We start from the raw sequence: 16,244 nt of genomic DNA on the forward strand, positions 1-16,244 counted from the left end.
CTATATATATATTATAGGAATATGACCTAGGATTGAGAATGTCTTCCCGGTGAAGGCTCTTTCCTAATTAGAGATCTGTAGTTCAAACCCCCAAGATGAATTATTCCTGGTGAAACATCTTGGCAAAAACCTTAGAATCCAAAAAATAGGAGACATCCACCCAAAGAGGAACTATTCCCGGTGAAACCTCTTACCCATTTGCTTAGAGCCAAAATAAGTTCAAAACTACATAGCTTTCTCTTGTGCTATAACAAGGACCCTCGATTAGCCTCCTCTTGGGCTTTGTACAAGGACCCACAGGCTTCTTAAAAGCATTTCCAGCTTCCTCTTGAGCTTGTATACAAGGACCCATCAGGTTTCTTATAAACATAGGAACAGGTCTTTAGTCACCTTTTAGCCTACCCTGGTGAGTTTCTTCCAATTTAAACCAGACTTTAAACAAGCTAAGTTTGTCTCAATTTTGCATTGAGCACACCTTTTGGAATGAGAGACATGGACAGTCTCTGTCACCCTTATCTTTATCAATCTTCCTTAGCAGAGTCTAGGATCTATGTTTATTTCTCCTCAGCAAGTGTCAGCCTTCATCTTGGGCTTTAAACAAGAAGTCTCCACTAGATAATCTTTCTGCCAATCCTTTCATCCTTTAATAATTAATGGAGTGCTACCCAAATCAATCATCATTGAGTCAAAATCCCTGGAAAGGGTTAGCCTCCAAAGTCAATTAAAATCAATCCATCATTTCAATAAAAACCCCTGGAAAGGGTTAGCCTCCAAAAGTCAATTAATAAAAATGTCAAAAACCAAAGATTCATTTCTCTTAGGAGATAATTTCCCCAAAAGAGTAAAAACCCCTGGAAAGGGTCAGCCTCCAAAAAAACATGATAAAGTCAGTCTGTTAACAGACAAATTCACCAACTGAGTCAAAATCCCTGGAAAGGGTTAGCTTCCATCAAAAAAACAGTCTTTTAATAAATAAAATCTCCTCAATAGAGTCAAAACCAACAAAAACAGTTAGCCTCAACCTTGGGCTTCATACAAGGCACCAAACAATAAAACTCCCCTGTCAAAAGTCAGCCTCAACCTTGGGCATTGTACAAGGCAGATAATAGAGTCTCCCCAGTGAGTTCTTCATCATTCAGTAGCCACAACCTTGGGCTTTGTACAAGGCAGATAAACCATATTTCATGTGTCAAAGATTCCTAACACCTAGGATCTTTTCCCCATAAGAGTCATCCATACTCAATTTATTTAAAAGAGTCTGCCACAACCTTGGGCTTTGTACAAGGCAGAAAATAATGTTTTCCCTAGCTAGAGTCAGCCACAACCTTGGGCTTTGTACAAGGCACACAAAATAGAGTCATTCATAGTCTCAAAAATTCAGTTATCCTCAGCAGTCAGCCACAACCTTGGGCTTTGTACAAGGCACACAAATAGAGTCTCCCTAAGTAGAGTCAGCCTCAATTCTGGGCTTTGTACAGAACACCAAATAAAAATCCATCAAAATAAACACTCTCCAAATAGAGTCAGCCTCAATTCTGGGCTTTGTACAGAACACAAAAATACCCTGTAATTAATCCCCAGTGGAGTCATCTCCCAGAGTCAATGAATATATTAATAAATCAATCAAAAAGCCTCAAGCTTGGGCCTCATACAAGCCAGCTAAAGTCAAATCTTTTATACAGTAGATAGACATAGCTTATCTCTATAGAGAGATATTTTTACTACTCTACCACATTCAAACAAACAAACATTTCAATTTCAAATTTAATCAAGTCTCCCATTTAGGATTTTGAAAGGCATGAGCTGGCAGTAAAACCCAGACATGTGGTAACTTTCCCTAATTTGGATGAGCATCTTTCTTCCATTTAAGAGGCATTTGACTGGTATACTTGCACATACACAAGTAAGGTCCCCCTCTTGAATGAAATGAATTCAGTTATTCTGTCACTCCTTTAAATGTTTGTGGTAGAATAGTACAAATACCTCTCTGTAAAGATGATTTCATGTCTCTTTACTGTAAACAGAGATTTAATTCAAAGCTTCAACCTTGAGCTTCAAGCAAGGCACCAAAAATAATTAATTTCCCTAGTTAGTTCCCCGAACTACATTAAGCTCTGACTTCCACTAGGGATATGTAGGCATGAGGTTCACAAGGAATCTCAGCGAGCTAATAAAATACCAAAAATAGTCAGTTTGTCTATCTGTCTGTCTTTCTTTAATCAATTCAATTCCTTCTCCTAATACAAAAGAGAAACTTTCCCAATCATTAGCAATAAACACAAACACAAATGACACAGAGAAGGTTCCTGTAGAGTACTACAGATATGTAGGGGTTTTAAACACTTCCCTATGTATAACCGACCCCCGGACTCCAGAATTTCTAGTCTAAGTGAAATCCCCACACTTAGCAAACTCTTAGGGTTTAGTTGAGATCTTTTTTTCCCTTTCCTACTCGTAGGACAAATAAGAAAGTTCGTGTGATATCGTAGGAAGAACTGAAACAAAATTCATCCCACCACGGGCGCATTCTCCTTCCAAATTTCGCGTGAAGGGTCTAGCGTGCCGTCCTCCCAAGTGAAACGGGGAGGTAAAAAAAACGACACCACAATTAGGAACCAAAGTTGCTAGCTCTTTCAACTGTTTTGCACTTGAATTCCTGAAGGTGTACTTCTTAATGCTTCTCTTTTGATCCATGGTACCTGTGATGTTTACAAAAAAATGTCTCTAAGTTCCTTGAAAACCATTTATGAAGGACATTTTATGAATGCATGAATGCATGGTTTATGCATCAATTACAATCAAGAGCACACAAGATCACATCAAATCACACAAAATCACACAATCCAGGTTCAAAGGTTCGACGTCACGAGCATGGAGCTATGGGTCTACCCATCCCACAAGGTGTGTTCTAAGGAATTTTGTACCTGCCAATCGGGTTCTACAAAGGTTCTCAGAGTTTTCAATCTTCTATCGGATACTACCGGCACGCACAATTGCTCATGGGCGCCAATAATATGCCTAAAAAGACCTCGTCTGAGCGTAGTATCGCATGACAACAAGCTCAAATTGGTACTTGATCTTGTTTCTGCACTACATCCTAAAAAATCTTAGATGGGTTAAAAAGGTTCTAGGCCATTCAGCTTCTACGGACACTCACTATTGAAAGTAATAGCGTTATCACGATGGTTCGTAACAACCTCTACTACCTTCCATGAGGCCTCCACTGATTGGGGTTCCACCATATGACGCTCATGGTAAGGATTGCTCCTGACATGCGACTATTGGTCTTACCACCTCCTATCCCAAGTTACTCACCAAAGTTCAGGTTAGAACTTTATCTCATCACAGAGGGACCATCGAGCACCAAAAACAAAACAAAAAAGATAAACAAACAAAACACATAACAATATATACAGATAAAAACACGCAGATAAACAAAAATAGGCTCAACACACTTAAAACTGGGTCCCCAATGAAGTCGCCATTTTTCTGTAGCGGGGAAATTCTGAGGAACAAGCCATTAGATTGACTCGACTCAATATTTCGTTTGAAATCGCCACTGCGCTTTATTGTTTCCAAAGGAAAAGAGAAAAGAACGAAAAAACCCAAAGTTTTGTTTTTAAAACAAGAAAGAGATCTCAGGTACGGGTGTTGATTATATGAGGGGAAGGTTTTAAGCACCCCTCATATCTGTGGTACTCCACAGGAACCTTTTTGAAAATTTGTGTCGTGTGTGCTAAAAAAGGGTTTATTTTATTTTTAAAATAAGCTCGGTAAAGCGTTAATCTTTGTGCCTACATACCTCCTCGGTGCAATGGAGAAGTCAGAGCTAATGAAGTTCCGCTTAAAGGGAAAACATTTTTTAAAAAACGAATAAACACTTTATCATCGTCGGAGAGAAATACTCAGCCATTGATCTTGAGCATGAGAACAAGCGAGTTCTTTGCATCGCGAATGAAAGAAGGGCTCCAACTCGGATAAAATCAACGAGTATGCCACTAGCTCTCTCACGTGGAAAAGATCTCATTATATCAATCAATTTCAAAATCGTAGGGTATAACCACTCGTTTCAACAATTAGTCGTGTCTAAACTTTTTTGAAGAAAAAGGTCACTAAGGGCAAAAGATATTTTTTAAGAAAGGTTTTGAAAATATTGAAAACATAAGAAGATTTTGGAAAAAGGGAGAAGATTTTGAAAATCTAAGAAGGGGAGGAGATGAAGAGGCTAACCTAGTGCATAAAATAAAAGCTAAGGAAAAGAAACGGTCTAACCGAAATAAGAAGCCAACGCTTGACATTAAGAGTCAAGGTAGATTTCCCACCCTTTGGACTTATCACTACCAACACATTACCATTTGGGGATCTAGATGAATTTATTATCTTAGCACCACTTTGCATTAAGCACACTAAAATTCTGACAAAAATCGGGCAGAGTAATGACTGTTTTCGGGTAAAATCCTTATCTCAATGCCTTGGAATTAACCATCAAGGACTTTCAAGGAAATACCTACATACACAAACAGACAACAATCCAATGCCAGACAGACAGAATAACAGCAGAGTAACAACAGAATAAGGGTCCAGAGGTCTTAAGTCCATAAGTCCGAATCTCCAAAATGCTCAGAAGAGTAACCAATAGTCTGAAAGAGAGCCTTAGGTATTTTTTAGATTTTAAGTTGTTTATTAATGTTTTAGCATAAAAGTAAAGTATGGTCCAAGTGGAGAAAAAGAAAATAGCGGAAACATAAACAATACGTCCAAATGGACAAAGAGAAAATAGCGGAATATAAATATGATGAAATGATAAAGTAAAGCAATAAAGAAAAATATAAAGAGCAATATAATAAATTGAGGAAATTAAAGTCAATTGTTAGATGTTAAAGATAACCATCTTGAAGCTTGTCAAGTATGTTATCAAAGTTAGTAAGAAAGATCGATGGTGAGTGAAGGATGTTCTCGGATTTAAATTCAACGGAACTTTATCAGAAGCTTGATAAAATCATAGCGACTACACGATAAATTTCCATAAGTCTTAAATCAACCGCATACAATTATCTTTCATATTTGATCTTTTTTATTCGGGACACGAAATATTGCGCTATGTTAAGCAGATCACCAAGTGATATATGTAGAAATCACCCTACAACGAGGTCGGTCAAAACTTTATGTGCTAATGCATGCGAGAGAAGCGATATGTAGATCACTCTCCGAAAGCAATACCGCACGAAAAGAAAAATAGGGAGCGATCTAGTCTTTACCAAGAATCCATAAGAATTGTCAAGGCATTAAGACTTTCATCGATCAAAATAAAAAGAAGTAAAAGATGGAACCACATTCAAAAGCTCCTTTCATCCATAATTTCAATCACTTAATATTGCGGATTTGGATTCTCATCCTATCGACGCCCTAAGTCCATTGAAATTAGAGAGAAATCAGGCCTCTAACTTGTGATTCAAAGAAAATATCAAAAGAATGGAGTAGAAGATGAGTTAGAACCAAAAACAAGTTAAAAAAAAGGCAAAAAAACACATTCTGCTCAGATATAAATCGATTTGCATAGTGTAAATCGATTTACATAACTCTGCTTTCAAATCTGTGCAGTTTTTTAATTATGTAAATCGATTTGCACCAGATGTAAATTGATTTGCACAACACAATTTTTCAAAAAAACAGCAAATTAAGAGAAGAAAACTTGTTTAAACATGAAACCAAACACCTTGTGATCTTGGATCAATTTGTGCACGAAAATGTATCAAGAAAGCAAGCAAAACTCGGCAATGTAACACCAAAGGTGCATCAAACATAAAACAACAATGGATCACATCTTGGATTATGGAAAGGATCTAGAATTTTACCAAATCTTTCACAAACTTTGAATCTTCTTCAAGAACACACAACCACAAGCCTTGATCTCTTGATGAAGAAAGTGATGTTTAGATGGAGGTTTAGCTCTAAATTAGAGAGGTTCAAGATGTGACTCACTAATCTTTATGGAAGAAGAAGAGAGCTTTGAGTGAGGGGTTTGGAAGAGGTGAGGAGAGAAAGAGCAAGAGTTTTCTTGGCTATCAAAGCTTGAAAAATGAGGAGGGGAATGCCTCAATTTATAGCACTTAGGCTTGGGAAATTTTGTGGCTTGGAGTTAGGATTGGAAAATAGAATTAGGCTTGGGAAATGGTTTTGGAGCCAAAAAAGAGATCCAATGGTCTTGATGCAATCACATGAGGGTTTATGATCAAATGATGTAGGTAATCTAATACAAGAGCTAAGTCGTGCTTCCCATGCTTGCAAATGATGTCAACACTTCAAAAAGCTGAAATTTGCCTTCATTTTTCCAAATCCGCACTGGTGCAATCGATTTACACTTTACGCAAATCTATTTACATTGCTGAAAAAGGCAAAATCTGGGGCAAAAACAGTTATGCAAATCGATTGATGTCTTATGCAAATCGATTTGCACTGATGGTAGAAGCAAATCTGGTGAAGAAACAGTTGTGTAAATTGATTTACACCTTATCCAAATCGATTTGCACAGTGAAATTGTTGAAAAATGCCCTTTTTGAAGGATACTTTGACTTGGTACCTACAAAACACAAACATCCAAAAGCACAAAGCAATATTTTTAGTATTTTGGTTAGTAAAACAACATATACAAGAAAAACATTGGTGCTTGATGATTCCTTTGCAGATGAATTGAGCACAACATCAGAAGTAGAATTCTAAATTGAAAACTTCTTGATTGATGATTGATATGCAAATGACGTATGATCTTAGGGTCAAAAATTGGGGTATGACAATGAGGGCCATTTGAAAATCAGTCTGGTCAAACTGTCGAGCATCAAAAGGAGGTTCGTAGAGACCATCAACGACTATCTAAATAGGTTTAGGTCGCTTACGGCAAAATGTTTCACGCAGGTACCTGAACATGAACTGGTTCAGATGGCTGCAGGAGGTTTAGATTATTCCATTAGGAAGAAAATAGACCCAACTTTTGTCAAAAGTATGTCGCAGTTAGCTGATAGTGTTTGATACCTTGAACGCTTGCGACTAGAAAAAGTCAGGCATACCAAGGCTAAAGCTAAAAAGGAAAAGGTAGCTTACGTCGATTATGATGATACGGATCCTATATACGAAGCCGACTACATCTCGCCGACGGAGGTGGAGATTGATCTGGCCAAAATAAAACCAGGGCCAGCATACGAATATAAATCGTTGTTTCCATCGAAAGGAAAGAATGTCCCTGTTGATAACAATTCGAAGTTCCCTGCTAAAACTTATACCTTTGATATTAGTAAATGCGAGGAAATTTTCTATGTATTAGTTAAAGATGGTCAGATTTTAGTACCCCCAAATGCTAAATTACCACCATTAGAACAGCGACAAAAAAGAGGTTTTTACAAGTATCATAACTATCTTGGGCATTCAACCTTTCAATGTTTTCTTTTCAAGGATCTGGTCCATAAATCACTTCAGGAAGGACGACTGAAATTTGCTTCCAGGAGGATGAAAATCGACGCTGACCCACTCAAACAAGAGGAAGCTTTGTTTGCTGACACTGTCTATATCAACATGGTTGAACTATCTAAGATACCTGATGATATGCTGGAAGAAAGCACTGGAGAAAATCCCCAAGTTTGAATGACTGACATGTATCCCAGGTTTCGATGTAAGAACCAAGATTCCCAAGTGGGACTGTGCCCCAGGTGCAATGCTTTGACTGACAGAGTTGGTGCAGAAAATTTCCAAAAGCTACAGTTAGAACGAGGCAGAGCCCAATGGGAAAGAAGAGACCCTAGGAAAGCATCTCAAAATAGACCAAGAAGCTATGTGCCTCCAGCTGCTGCAACTAAAGGTACTTGGATCAAGCATCAAATGTCGAGGGAGAAACCTGAGTTTGTCGAAGTTGAGAAAGACAGGAAAGGAAAAGCTTTAATGAGCTATCATTTGGAGATTCACTCTGAGAGAAAGAGCCACATCTCTGAGAACTACATGGGCAAAAATCCCATGAGTCGGACTCAGTGGAGGCGTTTCCATAGAAGGAAACAGGCTGAAAGGCAAGCTGCTGATGTGGCCAGCCAGGCTGCAAATGATCTGGTTTATAAAAAAAAATGCAATATAAGGTGAAGGTCGATTCAACTGTCAAGTAGCAAATCAAGAAATTTGTTGGTAAACCTGCGACCAAGGATCCAGACGAGGAAACATACGACTTTGCTTCTGACTCAGGAGAGAGCCTTGACATCCAAGTCAATATGGTGTCGATCTTGACCCAAGAGTTCAATGTCCCGACCGAAGTTGAGGATGTGGACGAGACTTCTGTTGCTGAAATGGCCTTACATAGGCCTACATGTTAATTTGTGATGAACAATGGTTCCATATAGAACCAAGATGCGTTTTTCGAACGCCCGGATATGGCAATGAGAGGCCATTTGAAACCTTTACTGATAAGAGCTAAAGTAGAGGAGGTAGTTGTGAATAGAGTGTTGGTCGATTATGGTGCGACAATAAACATTATACCATATCACACTCTGAAGAAAATTGGAATGTTCGACACTGACATCAGATCCCATAACGTGGTCCTTTCAAACTATGAAGGAAACACCAAAAACACGATGGGAGTCATTCAACTGAACATCACTGTCGGTTCAGTAACTCGGCCAACCATCTTCATGGTCAATCAAAGGAAAGCCCAGTTACAACCTGGTGGTTGGAAGAGAATGGTTACATGGTGCAGGAGTTGTACCTTCATCCATGCACCAAAGATTAATCATCTGGAGGGAAGAAGGTATTGTCGAGAATATTGAGGCTGACCAAAGCTATTTCATGGCTAGCGTTAATAATGTGGGTCAAAAGCAGTTCGACATGAAGTTGGCCAACATAGCCCCTTGCCATCCAGCTGAAGATGTCTACCCAAATCTTAGTGAAGCATTCGTCTCTTTAAAGTTACATGAGACCCATGGCTTTATCTGGGATGTGGAGCCTTTAGAGGATCCATACGTGTCAGACCCCGCGCCATCAGGCTGGGGAAACACAAGTGATGATGTTTGAGCTAGAGCCTCTGAAAAGGTTTTCGGCATATATTGCTGAAAACAAAATTAATTCGTCTTTGGAAGCTGAAACCAACATGGTTGACGAGGCAAATAAAATTCAAGCCACCAAAGATAGTTCGACCACAAAAACAGAAACATCAAAAGGAAACACTTTAGAAGACGTCGATAATCAGCATTTCGACTGCATATATGACAATGAACCTTTGAGGTCCGAAAAAGACCCTATGGCGCTAGAGAAGATGTAGCCACAAGACCCTTTGGAAGAAATCGATCTTGGCGAAGAAGGAGATAAGAGACCCATATTCATCAACGCCAACATGGACCGAGAACTCAGATCAAAGGTAATTTTATTATTAAAAGAGTTTAAAGATTGCTTCGCATGGGATTATAATGAAATGCCTGGGTCGAGCAGGGAATTGGTCGAATTAAAATTGCCAATACAAGTTTGAAAGAAACCAGTAAAACAAACACCCCGACGTTTTGCGCCAGCAATAATGTCGAAAATAAAAGAAGAGGTCGAACGAATTCTTAAGAGAAAGTTCATAAGAACTGCAAGGTACGTCGAATCGTTAGCAAACATAGTTCCATTTATGAAAAAGAATGGGAAATTAAGGGTATGCATTAATTTTAGAGATCTAAATGCTGCTACCCCAAAAGATGAGTATGCCATGCCGATAGCAGAGATGTTAATCAATTCAGCGGAGGGTTTTGAATATTTAAGTATGTTAGATGGTTATGCTGGTTATAACCAAGTTTTTATTGCAGAAGAGGACGTGCCGAAGACGGCATTTCGATGCCCGGGAGCATTAGGAACATATGTATGGGTGGTTATGCCATTCGGGCTGAAGAATGTCGGAGCCACTTACCAAAGGGTAATAAATTCTATGTTCCATGACTTTATCGAAGATTTTATGCAAGTATATATCAATGATATTGTCATAAAATTGACCTGCAGGTTGACACATTTAGCACATCTTAGAAAATCTTTTGAAAGAATGGGGAAACATGGATTAAAAATGAATCCATTAAAATGTGCTTTTTGCGTGCAGGCAGGAGATTTCCTTGGCTTTGTAGTGCATAAAAAGGGTATAGAGGTCAACCAAAGCAAGACCAAAGCCATTATGGACGTCAAACCTCCATTGACAAAGAAAGAACTTCAATATTTATTGGGGAAGATAAAATTCTTAAGGAGGTTTATATCTAACTTAAGTGGAAAGACGAAGGTGTTTTCACCACTACTTCGAATGAAGAACGAGGACTTTATCAGGCAGAGAGAGCATCAAGAGGATTTCGACAAGATCAAAGAATATCTGACAAAACCTCCCGTATTAGCACCACCTGTCAGAAATAGGCCCATGAGGTTGTACATTGCAGCCTCGGAATCGACTATAGGAAGTATGTTAGTTCAAGAAAATGATAACGGTGTCGAAAGACCGGTGTATTACCTTAGTCGAATGTTAAATGATCCTGAAACTAGGTATAGTGATATAGAAAAACTATGCATGTGTCTGTATTTCTCTTGTATGAAGTTGAAGCAATAGATAAAACCAGTTTATTCGTATTCTGATATTATTAAGCACATGCTGTCTAAACCAATCTTGCATAGTCGAATTTGTAAATAGGCATTAGCATTAACTGAGTATTCCCTAACATATGCTCCTTTGAAAGCAATGAAAGGGCAGGTGGTAGCAGACTTCCTTGTCGACCACTCTATGGTTGACGTGCCTCAAAATTATGTCGACTTGGCACCTTGGAAATTATACTTTGATGGATCCAGTCACAAAAATGGCACGGTTATTGGAGGAATCATAATTTCTCTAGATGGAATTCCAGCAGAGTTCAAGTATTCAATTGATGGTATGTGTACCAACAATGAGGCCGAATACGAAGCCTTAATAACTGGACTTGAACTGCTACTAGAATTGGGGGCAAGGAATGTCAAAATTATGGGAGATTCCGAGTTGGTAGTAAAGCAAGTCTCCAAAGAGTACAAATGCGTTTAGGAAAATCTAATCATGTACTTCGTGATTGCTAACAAACTGCTTAGAAGATTCGACTCAGCGAATATTCGACATATACCCAGGCAAGAGAATCAAGAAGCTAACGATCTAGCACAAGAGGCGTCAGGATATAAGAGAGGTGTCGATGAAGAGCCTGTTCAAGTGAGAGAGAAAATTCGAGCAACTGTGTTATCTCCCTCAGATTTGTTTGTAATAAAATTAGGGGCAGTCAATGCCGAAAATTTCGAAATTTTTACAGTCGATAATGGACAAAGAGACGACTGGCGTAAGCCATTGGTAGAATATTTGTGAAGCCCTACAGGTTCGACAGATAGGAGGATCAAATACAAGGCTCTCAGTTTCGTTCTGTTGGAAAACGAATTATTTAAGAAAACACCTGAAGGAGTGTTGCTTAAGTGTCTGGGAGAGAGCGAATCTTATATGGCCGTGTCGAATGTACACAATGGGGCCTGTGGTGCGCATCAAGCTAGACATAAAATGAAGTGGACTCTAATGCGCTTAGGGGTTTATTGGCCCTCGATGTTAAAAGATTGCATAGAGTTTGCAAAAGGATGTCAAGAGTGCCAAATGCATGGGGAATCCAACACATCCCTGCAAGCAAATTGCATGCTATTGTGAAACCTTGGCCATTCAGAGGATGGGCTTTAGATGTAATTGGGGAAATAAGACCAGCTTCGTCGAAACATTAGAGGTACATTTTGGTCGGTATCGATTATTTTACAAAGTGGGTCGAAGTTGTAGCTTTGAGAAACGTCGATCAAGAAGCCGTGATAGATTTCATACAAGATCATATTATATGTCGATTTGGAATACCAGAGACTATCACAACCGACCAAGGAACAATGTTTACTGGAAAGAAAATGCAGGAATTCGCCTAGGAGGTTGGCATAAAATTACTAACGTCAACACCATATTACGCCCAGGCGAATCACTAGTGCAGAAAGTACTTTTTACATCGGGCGAAAAATACTTTTTACATCGGTTCTGGGCCCGATGTAAAGCCAGGCGATGTAATAAGTCTGAGACATTTTACATCGGGTCAAGGCCCGATGTGAAAAATTAACATACCACATCGTTTGAATTCAGATGTCTGATGTGAAAAATAATGCAATTTTTTTATAAAAAAAAATATACGCCATATTTTACATTGGTTGTCCAATTAGCCCGATGTAATAGATAGGTTTTACATCAATTTTCAACTTTGCCCGATGTAATAGACTGGTTTTTACATCGGTTTTCATAATACCCGATGTAATATATTTTCTACTTTTAAGCATATAATGACTGTTTTTCCTAGTTTTCCTATTTTAACCTATAATTTTTTTGTACCTAATTTTCCATATAAGATTCAAAATAGCACACAAACCAAAGTTAGGTCGCTATTTTGCACATTTTCCCCACAACACACAAATCACATTTAATTGCACCAAATAGCTAAGATATATATATATATATATATATATATATATATATATATATATATATATATATATATATATATATATATATATATATATATATATATGACAAAATATACAAAAGTATTAGTCTAGGATACACAAGTGTACAAAATGATAAGAAAGGTTTACACCCGGTTTTCTACTACAAAATAACAACACAACAAATATCCAACCATTTAAGTCCTTTCGCACACTTGAAAAACCAACATCCACCCACGAGAAACATAAAGTTATTCTTTATATAACTCAAAGAAACATTTTGTCCAACGGAGTCGCAAATCATACAAATCTTCTTGTGTTAATTCTGTAAGATCATCAAATACCTACAATACGTCAATAACAATATAGAGTTATTCTTTGAAAATTCACATTAAGTTGCAAAACGCAAAGTAAATAACAAATTAAAGTTATTTTATTACCTGCATCCAAGATTCAGTTATATTAGCAGAGACAATATCCAACATATTTTTCATCACATAGTATCCACAGCCATTAGAGTTATGTTGTTTCCTTGTCTACAAATGTTCTTTTGTCGTGCTCTCTTCCATACTCGTCTGTGAGTTGTGTCTTAAAACCTCTTCATCTCTCTCCCGCATATTTAATCCATTCTTTCTTCAACAAATCCTTGATTTTACTATCCTTGTCTTTAAAACAACCGTTTGGAACAGTGAAATGAGACTACACATACAATATATGACATATGTTGTTAGTGTATATATATATATATATATATATATATATATATATATATAATATAATAAAGTGTTGAATTTAAAATAAATTTTGTCAGTCCACCCGTTAGTTACCTACTAACCTGCACATAAAAAAGAACAAAATGAGGAAGCGACATTACTCATACTCATGTAAATGATTGGAGAAAATAATTTTAGAGTAAGCCAAAACAATTAACTCTAAAATAATGGATTCTCGAACAAGAGCCAAAACAATTAACTATAATATATATAAAGAAAAAAATAGTATAATAGTAAAACAAGAGCCAAAACAATTAACTGCAATATATATGAATCACTTTTGTATTGCAAGCAGATAGAGGAATACACTAAATTAATTGCTTCAATCAAAAATCAAATAAAGATGGTACATTCACTCTCTTTTCTAAATATATATCTAAACGTCACCACCAATAGCTATATGGTATATCTAAACATATATCTAAACACAACCAGTAGCTAAGGATGACATTTTTTTGGTATATAAAGCACACACAAAAATGACTCCAAGAAGTTTGAGTATAAATCGCACAAAAAAATGATAAAATCAAAACTAATCACTTTGATGATAATGACTCAAATAAGATTAAGTATACTAAATTAAAGATCTCAACACATGCCAACACGAATCAAAATACCAAGAACTGATAAAAGAACCAAAACTAGATACACAATGGTTCCATCATCAATAAATAAAATAATTTGGGAAGAAACTACATACCTATTGCATCTTTGGTGCAAAAAATGAACTTTGAGTGGCTTATCAAATTAATTAATAGGTTTTTCTTGACATACTCAGCATCACAAATACCACCAAGACCTGAAACAAGGAAAAGACTAATTAGAAAAAACTAATATATCACGTACAATGTAATGAAGAAAACAACATTTTCATATCTCCCCAGCTATATCTAGTATCTAGTAAAGTTACAGCTTGTTTGACTTCAATTTCTGACTTAGCAGTCTACCTTTGAAATTTTAAAGCCATCATTGATGACACAAAAATAGATAATGATTTACAAACCATAACATCTCTTTTATCATGAGACCCTTTAACTAGAGCATAACAACATAACAAGTTTAGCATAGTTAAGAGTGAGGAATAAGCAGCGGGTTGAGCAAAACAACATAACAAGTTATCTCCATATCTAATTGTGAAAACTCATAAACATAAGGCAAGTCACATAAGGGTTAAAACTTACTAGCAAAATAAATTCTTCTTTAGGCTTTATTGTATCTTTGGAAGAATGAGTAATTCTTTCCAATTCTAGAGGAAGAATAACAGGACCCCGTAATTCCCAGCCGGAGATCCTGAAAAACTACCAAGATATGTCTTAAGCAAAATATTATTTTACCAGTACTAAACTCTCTAATTCAAAACCCATCATAAAATCTCCATTTTTTTACAAACAAAAAGTAGTTCCTTCAATTTCAAAGGTGCTATGTTATGTATCAGAGAGCCGGGTATCAACAACACAGCCTGAGTTCCTTCAATCATCAATTATCAATAAAGAAGCGAGTTTGAGAGATCCCGAGAGAAGCGAGTTTGAAAGATTGAAACGAAATGACAATAAAGAAAGGAGGAAAAGATCATACACTAACGCAGAGACGGTGAGGTACATCAGAAGACCAGAAACGTGGGTTGGCGGCAGTCGTGGATCGACGACAGTGGCGTTACCGGCGAGTCTGTTGGGCGTTACCAGTTGTCGTGGATTTTTGCCGCTATGTCTGTTCAGTCGCGCATAAAGGGAAGAAAGAAAATAAATATGTTTTTGTGAGTGAAGAAGGCTAGGGTTTAGTTGAAAATAATGGGAGACTTTTCCCATCGGGTATTATATGGGCCAATGTAACAGCTCTTTCTGGTAGACTTTTCCCATCGGGTATTATATGGGCCGATGGAAAATCCCTTTCTAGTAGACTTTTCCCATCGGGTATTATATGGCCCGATGTAAAAGCCTATATAAAAAATTTCGTTTTATTTACTGTAATGCCACCGTGTATTAGATTTTTAATTTTTGAGTTATTTTTCCCATCAGCTCCATTAAATGTCTGATGTAAAATCCTTAAATCAAATTTTTTTCACATCAATTTTTTATAAAATCTGATGTAAAATTCTTTGACATATATTTTTCACATCAGTTATCTTTATACCTGATGTAAAATTTTGTAACCAAATGCAATATTTTTAGTAGTGAATGGTCAAGTCGAAGCTGCCAACAAGGTAATAATCAGTCTGATAAAAAAGCATGTAGGAAATATACCAAAAACTTGGCATAAGTCTTTAAGTCAAGCCCTGTGGGAATGTCGAACATCTCCAAAAGAGGCAACTGGCGCTACACCATTTAGATTGACATATGGACACGACGTCGTGTTACCACTCAAAGTATACGTTCAATCAGTAAGGATACAAAGACAACGTGAGATACCATCCGGAAACTATTGGAGTATGATGACAGATGAGCTCATCGATTTAGATGAAGAAAGAATGTTGTCTCTAGATTCGCTGAGAAGACGAAAAGATAAAGTAGCTAGAGCTTACAATAAGAAAGTAAGAAATAAGGTGTTCGTTATTAATGATTTGATTTGGAAAGTAATATTGCTTATGGACAGAAACGACAGGTTCCTAGGGAAGTGGTCACCAAACTGGGAAGGACCGTTTAAGGTAATCCAAGTCTTTACCAACAACACTTATGAGTTATAGGAGTTAGCTCCAGATCGAAGGATCATCAGGGTAAATGGTAAATACTTAAAGGAATACAAACCTACTCTCCAGGAGCTCACCATTTCGACAATGTAGTTTAAAAGTCGAAACGGAGTAGGTTGAATAAATTAAAAACCAGCAATTAAAATGAAAATATGGCATTGAAAAGGTCGGTCCCGAGACCAATTGTCGAAGAGTTACAAAAGAAGTACTAAAAGTTACATCAAAACTAAGCCATGCGCAGATGGTCTCGATAAGATTACAAACGGCAATACAACTTCTGAAAT

At 37.2% G+C, this 16,244-nt stretch overlaps 1 protein-coding gene across 1 annotated transcript; it reads left to right on the plus strand.

The window, feature by feature from the left end:
• Positions 1-11,059: 11,059 nt before the first annotated feature.
• Positions 11,060-15,957, plus strand: LOC131605155 (uncharacterized). The gene is made up of 2 exons (XM_058877545.1): positions 11,060-11,330; positions 15,449-15,957. The coding sequence occupies exons 1-2, from the start codon at positions 11,060-11,062 to the stop codon at positions 15,955-15,957; spliced, it is 780 nt and encodes a 259-aa protein (XP_058733528.1).
• Positions 15,958-16,244: the final 287 nt, after the last annotated feature.

This window comes from Vicia villosa, linkage group LG5, assembly GCF_029867415.1.
Source record: "Vicia villosa cultivar HV-30 ecotype Madison, WI linkage group LG5, Vvil1.0, whole genome shotgun sequence".
In the NCBI taxonomy this organism is placed as follows: domain Eukaryota; kingdom Viridiplantae; phylum Streptophyta; class Magnoliopsida; order Fabales; family Fabaceae; genus Vicia; species Vicia villosa.